Here is an 11303-nt window from a genome sequence, read left to right as displayed (position 1 = left end):
AAAAAAAAAGAAAAACTAGGAAAACTAACCCAAAAGCTAGCAGAAGAAAATAAATTACTAAAATAAGAGCAGAACTGAATGAACTTGAAACTCAAAAATATATGCAAAGAATCAACCAAACCAAAACTTGGTTTTTTGAAAAGATAAACAAGATTGATAGACTACTAGCTAGACTAAGAAAGAAAAAAAGAGAGAATATACAAATAAGCACAATCAAAATCACTAAATGTGGCATTACAGCTGATCCCACAGAAATACAAAGGATCCTAAGAGATGTTTATGAAGACTTCTGTGCACAAGAACTAGAAAATTTAGAGAATGTGGATAAATTCCTGGAAGCACACAACCTCTCAAGATTGAATCAGGAAGAAATTGAATCCCTGAACAGATCAATATTGATTTCAAAAATTAAATAAGTAATAAAAAACCTACTAACAAACAAAAGCCATGGGCCAAAAGAATTCACAGCCAAATTCTACCAGATATACAAAGAAGAGCTGCTAACAATTATACTGATTGTATTCCAAAAAATCAAGGAGGAAAGACTCCTCCATAACACACTCTTGGAAGCCAGCATCACTGTGATACCAAAAGCTGGAAGAGACACATTGAAAAAAGAAAACTATAGGCCAATATTCCTGATGAACATAGATATAAAAATCCTTAATAAAATAGTAGAAAACTGAATCCAGTAGCACATCAAAATGCTAATTCACCATGATCAAGTAGGCTTCATTCCTGGGATGCAAGGCTGATTCAACACACACTAATTAATCAATGTGGTTCACTGCATATAAGGAATTAAAAACAAAAACTGTGTGATCATCTCAATAGATGTGATAAAAGCGTTCAATAATATCCAACATCCCTTCATGATAAAAAATCTCAACAGAGTCATCAGCAAAGGAACATACCTCAAAATAACAAGAGCCATCTATGACAGCCAACATCATACTGAATGGGCATAAGCTGGAACCATTTTCCTTGAGTACTAGAACAAAACATGGATGCCCACTCTGACCACTGCTATTCAAAATAGTATGAGAAGTCCTTTTCAGAGCAAGCAGACAAGAGAAAGAAACAAAAGGCATCCAAATAAAAGAAGTCTTACTTCTGTCTTCACTGATGTTATGATTTTATGCTTAGAAAACCCTAGTTTTACTTTTATTTTTTTGAGGAACCTCCATAATGTTTCCTATATCACTGTACTAATTTACCTTCCTACCAGAAGTGTGCAAGGGTTCCCTTTTCTCCGCATCTTCTCCAAAACTTGTTATTGTTCATATTTCTTATAAGTCAATCTAACAGGCATGAGATAATATCTCATTCGGATTTTAATTTGCACTTCCTTTATAATTAATGACTTTGGGCATCAGTCTGTTTTCAGTTCCTAGAAGCCCTTAGGTATTATTTCTTTTTTGCTCTTCCCCAAATCACCAGAAGATAGAAGTGGCCCTTGAAATAGACAAGAAAACACAATTTATGTTTCAGAGATAATCACAGAAAATGTAGTAAATATTATAGTCTATTCTTTTCAAGCTGGGTGAATTGTAGAAGTAACATTTTTTATAAACACCTCTGGGAAGATCTCTAAGCAACTAATGATAGAGTCATTTGAATCGTACTGGAAGTCCCACTTATTCTGAGAGAAGTAATTGCAGTACATATAGGTGCTATCCAAGGATTCCACTCTAGCATGAAGCTTCCTGCAGCTGCCACATACAAATAACACATCCTAGAATGCCAGTCAGGAAGCTTAAGGGGAAGCTTAAGGAAAGCTTGTTCCAAAGCTACCTATTCCATCCCAGAGCCTCTCATTTAGTATAATACTAGAATCTTATAGAAAATCAAATCCATCCAGTAGAATGTTTTATCTTTCATAACAAGAGGATCTGAAATGAGGAAAATATTTCCTCTATGTCTCCATTTTCTCATCTGTAAAAAAGGAGATAATACAGTTGTTGTAACATTTATGAGATAATATATTTAATGCATGTCAGAGCAGACCTTAGGACCTAGTGAGTCTTCAGTAAATCTTAGCTATTATTAATAAATTTAATTAGGATTATGTTAATATAGTTATGTATTTCTAATTTCATTAATCATGTTCACCAACTCTTCTTGTATTTGGCAGTAGAGAGTCAGTTTAAAACTCATCATTTTCAAGAGAGCACTTTTCCAAATTATGTTTTATCAATAATATTTCACCTTTCTTTGCAGGATGTTTCCCCAGCTTGATTCAGGAACATTTGACTTTTATTTATATATATATATAATATATATATACACACACATGTATGTATATATATATGTGCATACATACATATAGATGTATACATATATGTATGTATACACATATTTGTATATGTACTTATATATTACATATATACTTATATATGTATGTATATATATACACATATATATAGCATAGCATGCTTTTCTCTTTGCAGCTTTGAGCTGCTGGCAAGCTCACTGATAAATTTAATAGTATTAAAATGAAGTGTCACCTCCATTTCTGGGCATCTTGCCTATTTATACTGCCAACAGTGTCCAACAAAGTCATAGAAACTTGACTTTAGATTCAAGCTACGTATTAAAATGAAAATGACTATAATAACTCATTCTAGTTGTGTTCCTTGAATTATTACTTTTGCACACTAGTATAACAATAATGAGATATTCTACAATTCTTATTTTTAAAAGAGTTTTATTTGTTAATCATTTTACTGCATGTTTGCTGGTGATAGTGATGGGTGAGCCTTTTGAATATTTTCAATCTCCAAATAGGTGATTCTCATAATTGAAAAATAAACAAAATCCTTTAACATATTAATATATATGTAAGAGCAAAATGAATATAGTTAAACTATATATAGGCAACTATGGAGTTATTAAACAATAATGATTTAATAATGTTTAATACTATTATTTTTGTTTAATTATGGTTTTTAATCAGTTAATATTTGCCTATATATTTATCAACATCATTGTTCTTTTTTTTGCATCATTAGTCTTGCAGGTAGGATGATTTTCATTTTCTCAAATGTTGCAGTATGAATACTATTCTATGACCTATATTTCGTTGCAGTAATTTTGTTTTTATTTGATTTAATCTACTGTTAGGCTCATCCATTGATTTCTTAATTTTATTTATTCAGATTTTTATTTGTGAATGCTCCATTAGTCAAATTTTGTATAATTTATTGTTCCGTGGCAAAATTATCAATTTTGAGCATAGTACATATGGTTAGTTTAAAACCTGTGTCTTACAACTATAATACCTGGGATCCCTGAGTGTCTATTTTTATTGCTTATTGTTCCTTTTAATTTGCATTAATCTTGACCAATAGTGGTGCTAATTTTCTCCATAAAATATTTGTTTCTTTGCTGGTAACTTCAGGATACACTAGCTCTATCATACCCATTACTTATGAGGAAACTAAGGAACAGAAAAGTCAAGTAACTTAGAATGTCATGCAATAAGTGGAAGAGCAGTGGTAGTCTATTTCTTGCCCAGTGAAATGTATTTTCTTCTGTGTGAACTTCCTGTCTACCAAAGTGGGTAACTGCCATTCAAAATGGCCTCAGGTACTTATTTGTCAATCCAAGCAAGTGATACATCTGTGACTCTCATTGCTAACAATTAGACAATGTGGTGTGAGATATTTAATAAATTATAGACAGCAAGAATAGTGGTAATTTTTAACTTCATTAAAAGTCAGTATGCATCACAACCTTGTGCAATATTACTAGGAATTAGAGATTGCAGTATCTTATTTAAAGAACTGTGGGCTTTATCTTTAAAATGAAAATCCCTGCTTATTAAGCCAATGTGCAGGATTTGCCCTTCTAAGCATTAAAATACAAATACTGAGAAAATGTGTGTAAATTATTTTTGTATATACATGTGTGATAAACATTTGAAATCTATCTTGGAAACTATTATAGACCTTATTATCTCCAATATATATCATGCAAAATTGAGCTCAATGAGTTTAGATAGCTTGCCATATTCACTCAGCTAGTAGGTGATGGGTTTAAATTCAATCTCTGTTCTGTTTCTCAAGATCCAATCTATTCATAATCTAATACTTCAGATTTGACAGTTGCAACATTAGATAATTATGTGTGTTTAAAAGAGATACTGGAAATCTATGATAATATTTAACAAATCTTTTTTGACCAACAAGTGGTAGCCCAGTGAAGTGTATTATGGAGTTTCTTACTAAGTTGATTTTAATAGAGTTTAATTTAGTCGTTGAATTGACCACGTTTTTTTTTCCCCATACTATAACATTTTGAGACTGTTTTTAATTTAAAGTCTTTTTCTCATAGGGATGTATATAAAATGCAATTCTACTCATCAACCTCGCCACCCCAAAAGTTTTCCAGACAGAATGACTTTTCCAAATATAATAAGACCATTTATGATGTGCTGCTCCATTTGAGTGGAAAAATGCCACCTGGAATTAATTCAAGTCAATCTTTACCTGTAGATAACCATGAAAAAAGGGTAATTCAACTCCATTTGCAACATTCCTCACTTCTGGACTTTCTCAAGTAAGTGCCTGGATGTGCTCATATAAGCATGTAACTCTGGCTTGGATAGTTAGATAAATGAGCAGATAGATAGACTTTGATATTATTTTTCTTTTTAACCAAATACACACACACACACACACACACACATATATATGTATGGTAATGTATATATATCTCACACATTTTGAAAAATATATAATGCTTAATAGCCAATAAGCATTTTATGATGTATTGGATTTTTAATCTAATGCAATCATTCTTATACTTTATCATGCATCAAAATCACTGAGAGGGTCTGTTAAAACAACAGTTTACTGACCCTTACACATTGAGTTTTTCAAAGTTAATTTTCATTTATAACAAGTTTCAAGGTGATGCTGATATTTCTGATCCATTACCTCATTTTGAAAATCCTGGCCTACAGCAAATATATAAATCCATTTAGCTAAAACGGGATGAAACCAACAAGCTTTATTTCTCAAACTATTATTAGTATCATCTCAATTTATGGGTACTGTGGACTTTTAGTCTGCATAGGTAAAGTCTTTTAATATTAAAATAGTAGGCAGGCGAAAGGAATTTTAAATGGTTGATGCAAAAGAAAGGAAAAATAATTGTCATAATATCTGTGTTCCTCTGCGAAGATTAAATGGCAAGTCGCCAAGAAATGGAAAAACAATGTACATTTACATTCTGAGAAGAGTACCGGTGAATTTACATTGCTTCTTTAGCCTGCGCTTGCAACATCCATGTACACTGAAACATCCCACATCCATAGGCAGTAATTCATTTAGCATTGAGTTGAACGTATTATTACTCCCTCTTCCATGCTCCTATACAATTAAAATGGCATTTGTTACTTGTAATTATTTATGTAATATGGTTAATATATTTTTAGATATATTATTGTGATTTTCTCTTTTGCTTCTTTGTTTATGGAATCTGCTCCATAGTTGCTCAGAGATGTTCATCTGTCCTAGCAGGAATAGAGATGCAGGGCAAGAATACTCTTACAGCAGGAACACAAATTAAAGATTTGACATTCAGTTTTTTATTTCCAAATCAGGATTTTTGAGTCCCTAGTGATACTATGTATTAAAACTTGGACATGTTACTTAAAATATTTTCTTTCAATACTTAGGCTCTCAATATCATGGTAATAAGGCAAGATTGGCTTGGTTCCTTGTGGATTACAAGGTAGCTAGAAGTTTCTAAATCGCTTAAAGTGACTGAATCAAGATCCAGACAGCTTGTCATGGCGGTTTCTGGGTTGGGATGTTAGAGGGACCCCACTGGAGAGGCAGAAGAGTGGCAGTTGTCTGGCCATGGTGCCACAATAGGAATGACAAATATATGAGGACTAGGGAGTGTCTGAGTCAGTTACAGGAGACCTCTTGGTCCTTGACGGGTGTAAGGGCAGAGACAGAAGATCCCCATCTCAGACATCAGCAGCATATGCCCACATGACACAGACATTTCAGGCCGAGAAGAGGCACAGCAAAAAAAGAACAAGTATCCAGAAATGCAGTCACCGACCTTCATGTACAAATATAGGAGTCCCTCTCCCTATCTCGTGTAAGCCCAAATCCAGCATGGATGATCCTAATTCTGAGAGTTCTTATACAATGTGAGGAACCCTTCTATATAAAATAGCAAATGAAAAATATAAATATTAGATACATGGCTTTAGAAGGTAATCATGAAAGTAAAAAAACCTGAAGTTAAAACGGTATTTATTTGACAAAGAGTCTACCTTTTCTCAGGTGCCATCTGGCATGGATAGGCGGGGGTGAAATTTTGACTGTTAATCACAAATAACAGAATTTCTGTAAAGAGATTCTTTGGGTAGAAGACCTAAAGATACATGGAGATGCAATTTTGCGTTTTCTCTGTATCCTTCTGCACTCAATCTAGATGGGAGAATGAGAACGGTTATATCAGTTAAGGAAATAACACAGCTATGTGGAATTTTGTAAATCACTTTCAACTCCACTGACTTATCCCTGAGTCAGTGAATCCCACAAATCTGTGAGCAACTTAAGGGCAGAAACCACATCTCATTCATCTGGAATTTCTAACACCCAGGATCACTGGGGAATGGGGCCGATGTTCATTACATATTTATTTTTTAACATTTTCTTTCACAGATATTTACCTTTTGAATTTGTGCGGTATAAGGAATAAAACATGGAAATTGCATTGCAGGACATTTATATAAGAATGAAGAAAATGCTGTGAAATGTAAAAGTGGTAAAAGAAAGGGTGAAAAATTTGCATTCCAGGAAGTAGAGTGTAACAAATGAGAGGGTCAAGCTGCAGCAAACAACGTAAATTTTTTTTTCTCAGAGTTCTGGATGCTAGAAGTCCAAGATCAAGGTATTGTCAGGGTTGGTTTCTTCCGAGGCTTCTCTAGTTGCTGGCAGATAAACTCTTCTTGCTGTGTCCTCACGTGGTTTTTCCTCTGTGTACCATTTCCCAGGTGTCTTTCTGTGTATTCAAATTTCATCTTCTTATAAAGACACAAGCCAAACTGGATTTGGTACCACTCTAATTACATCATTTTACATTAGTTACCTTTTTAAAGACTCTAACTCCAAATACAGTCACATTCTGAAGTACTGAAATTTAGGGTTTCAACATATGAACTTTGTGGAGGGGTATAATTTAGACCATGGCAATACCATATGTGTTATATTATGAAACAATATTCTGTAATTGGATGTTATATTTTATAATAAATTTTGTATGGATATATTTGCAGTAATATATTTCTTGTCATTTGTGTCTGGTATGGACTGAATTGTGACCCATCCCAAATTCATATGTTGAAATCCTAACCCCCAATGTGATTTTATTTGGAGACAAGGCCTTTAAGGATGTTATTAAGGTTAAATGTAGGGCCCTAATCCAATAGGATGGATGTCCTTTAAAGAAGAGGAAGAGATGCCAGATCTCTCTCTCTTCTCTCTCTCTCTCTCTCCCTTTCTTATTATACAGAAAATGTTATGTGAGTACACAGTGGGCAGATGGCCATCTACAAGCCAGGAAAAGAGGCCTCACCTAAAACCAAATTTTTGGCACCTTGATCTCAAACTTACAGCATCCAGAATGGTGAAAGAATAAATGTGTTGTTTGAGCCACTTATCCTGTGGTATTTTCTTACGGCAGCTTGAGCTTACCAATATCATATCTAACATCCTTTGATACAATTTCACTTGTTTATAGTTATTATTTTATGATATAATTAATTTTCATTGAAAATAATAAAATTTTTAAAAATTTGTAATTTGTGTAGTATAAAACTAAAACGGACGCAGAATATCAACATTTTCTGCCGTACGTTGTAACTAAGAAGTAGGCCATCAGAAGAATATAAAGCTATTATAACTCTTATAAGAGTGTGAGATGGTATCTCATTGTGGTTTTGATTTGCATTTCTCTGATGGCCAGTGATGATGAGCATTTTTTCATGTGTTTTTTGGCTGCATAAATGTCTTCTTTTGAGAAGTATCTATTCATATCCTTCGCCCACTTTTTGATGGGGTTGTTTTTTTCTTGTAAATTTGTTTGAGTTCATTGTAGATTCTGGATATTAGCCCTTTGTCAGATGAGTAGGTTCCGAAAATTTTCTCCCATTTTGTAGGTTGCCTGTTCACTCTGATGGTAGTTTCTTTTGCTGTGCAGAAGCTCTTTAGTTTAATGAGATCCCATTTGTCAATTTTGGCTTTTGTTGCCATTGCTTTTGGTGTTTTAGACATGAAGTCCTTGCCCGTGCCTATGTCCTGAATGGTATTGCCTAGGTTTTCTTCTAGGGTTTTTATGGTTTTAGGTCTAACATGTAAGTCTTTAATCCATCCATTGAGTTTTTAAATAAATAGTTAATTCACCAAAATAAATACACTTAGAAAAAGCAACTCACATCTCCTTATATGTAAATTTGGTTCCACTTGTGATTTTCACTTTTATCCTTAAAAATTTTATATCCTGGGCTGTGTGCGGTGAATCACGCATGTAATCCCAGCACTTTGGGAGGCTGAGACGAGTGAATCACACAAGGTCAGGAGTTTGAGACCAGCCTGGCCAACATGGTGAAACCCCGTCTCTACTAAAAACACAGAAAATTAGCTGAGCCCTGTGGTGGGCGCCAGTAATCCCAACTACTCGGGAGGCTGAGGCAGGAGAATCACTTGAACCTGGGAGGCAGAGGTTGCAGTGAGCCAAGATCGCATCACTGTACTCCAGCCTGGGCAACAAGAGCAAAACTCCATCTCAAAAAATAAAAAACCTGCACATTGTGCACATGTACCCTAAAACTTAAAGTACAATAAAAAAAACATGTATTTCGACTCAACTTTGTGTTTCATCTGCTGTGTTTTAAAAATTATAAGAAAACTAGATTAAAGCATGAAACTAAAATTGCCAACAAAAAAATAAAAAAAGGAAAAAAGAAAATAAAAAATTAAAGTGCTATATCCTCCTCACTTATGCATGACCAGTATAGTATCTTATTTCATGGAATTGCATCTAAGAATGAAAATATTTCAAAGAAACAATCCAAGAAGTAATCCTGGAAGGGTGCACTGAACTGGGTTGAAGGAACATGGCTTTTGAATCATGCAGATATAGGCTTATATTCCAACTCTTCTGTACTCCTGTGACCTTGCACAAGTTACTTCACCTGTTTTAGCTCTAAGTTCAATATGTAAAATTAAGGGTGATAATTCCATAACTAACTTGGTTGTTAGAAGAATTACATCAGGGAAATAACTAATGGATGCTAGGCTTAATATTGGAGTAGCAGAATAATCTGTACAACAAACCCCCATGATACAAGTTTGCCTATATAACAAACCTGCATATGTACTATTGAACTTAAAATTTAAATAAAAAAAGAATTAGAAATAATATAATGTGAATCACATGACGTGTAGTAGATTGTTATTGTTATTGATGTTAAATGAAATGAATTATGGCCTAAGGCTTTCACATGCTTAGATGTTTCCTTAAACTATTCCAATATAGTAACCACTAGTGACATACTGAAATTGATTCTTGTGATGTCACTGTCACTGAAATGGAATATTTATTTTAAAAATCCGTTTTATGAGTAATAAATGTCTTGTTGACATAAAAATGTCAGAAAGCCAGTATTTATCAATTATATCCTCACATTTATTAGATTGAATGGAAACTTTATTTAAATTTTAATAAGTTTATAATAGAAAGCACATAGCTTTTAATTTTACCTCTTCCTACTTTTGGTCCTCAATAATTGATTCAATAAGGTAAGTGCTCTAATTCAGTAAGTCCAACACCTGAATGCATTTTTTTCAGAAAGTTAGTTTTACTCTGAAAATATAATAAATATTAACTGTGAGCAAAAGAAGGAGGCTTACATGCTTAAGTCAATCCTGATTGTATGTATATAATGGAAATCAAACAACTTTGTGACAGCATCATTAAACTCTATGGAACTTGCAATCGTCGTGTTATTCTTGTAGAATTCTTTTTGGCACAGCTCCCAGTAGTGTTGACATTAACATGGGTCATTTGTGTTATGACATTTTATGATGCGAGGATGCAGGTATGGAAGAATAATTTTGACATTAAAGCCACACCATTCAGATTTATTTGCTCTTTATCTGCAAATACATGCCTATCAGGATATGTTGACTGTGATAAAATGACTTAACATTTAGAAAGTGACAGTATGGTTAATAAAATTGGGTCATTAATTCAAGATATGTGCATATGTTTCATCATGGAAATATATGTATTCAAATGCAAAATAATCATAAATGTTATCAGCTTCCCAATTTAAATTTGATAATATAGTAGGTAAGAACTTTTGTACATGTGAAATATCTACTCTGCAATAAATGAGCAACTTATGTTTAGGGATTAAGCTAGAATTTTTTAAGAAACAAATTTTTACCTACAAAGGGACTTAAACTCCCACACAATAATAATGGGAGATTTTAACACCCCACTGTCAACATTAGACAGATCAATGGGACAGAAAGTTAACAAGGATATCCAGGAATTGAACTCAGCTCTGCACAAAGTGGACCTAATAGACATCTACAGAACTCTCCACCCCAAATCAACAGAATATACATTTTTTTCAGCACCACACCACACCTATTCCAAAATTGACCACATGGTTGGAAGTAAAGCTCTCCTCAGCAAATGTAAAAGAACAGAAATTATAACAAACTGTCTCTCAGACCACAGTGCAATCAAACTAGAACTCAGGATTAAGAAACTCACTCAAAACCACTCAACTACATGGAAACTGAACAACCTGCTCCTGAATGACTATTGGGTACATAATGAAATGAAGGCAGAAATAAAGATGTTCTTTGAAACCAATGAGAACAAAGACACAACATACCAGAATCTCTGGGACACGTTCAAAGCAGTGTGTAGAGGGAAATTTATAGCACTAAATGCCCACAAAAGAAAGCAGGAAAGATCCAAAATTGACACCCTAACATCACAATTAAAAGAACTAGAAAAGCAAGAGCAAACACATTCAAAAGCTAGCAGAAGGCTAGAAATAACTAAAATCAGAGCAGAACTGAAGGAAATAGAGACACAAAAACCCTTCAAAAAATTAATGAATCCAGGAGCTGGTTATTTGAAAAGATCAACAAAATTGATAGACCGCTAGCAAGACTAATAAAGAAGAAAAGAGAGAAGAATCAAATAGATACAATAAAAAATGAAAAAGGGGATATCACCACCGATCCCACAGAAAT

The 11303-nt window shown here is 33.6% G+C and overlaps 1 protein-coding gene across 1 annotated transcript in view; it reads left to right on the top strand.

The window, feature by feature from the left end:
- Positions 1-11303, top strand: part of LOC116464039 (cilia- and flagella-associated protein 47-like) — a gene marked incomplete at its 3' end in the record, with an annotated part of 36784 nt that overhangs the window by 8630 nt on the left and 16851 nt on the right. Inside the window, exon 4 of the mRNA XM_032147303.2 lies at positions 4336-4560. Coding sequence (XP_032003194.2) covers positions 4336-4560 — 225 coding nt within the window. The remainder of the gene's footprint in view (positions 1-4335; positions 4561-11303) is intronic.

The sequence above is a fragment of the Hylobates moloch genome, unplaced genomic scaffold, assembly GCF_009828535.3.
Source record: "Hylobates moloch isolate HMO894 unplaced genomic scaffold, HMol_V3 SCAFFOLD_140, whole genome shotgun sequence".
NCBI classification, from domain to species: domain Eukaryota; kingdom Metazoa; phylum Chordata; class Mammalia; order Primates; family Hylobatidae; genus Hylobates; species Hylobates moloch.
The sequence above is the reverse complement of the archived record's forward strand: the minus strand, read 5'-3'. Positions and strand labels throughout refer to the sequence as shown.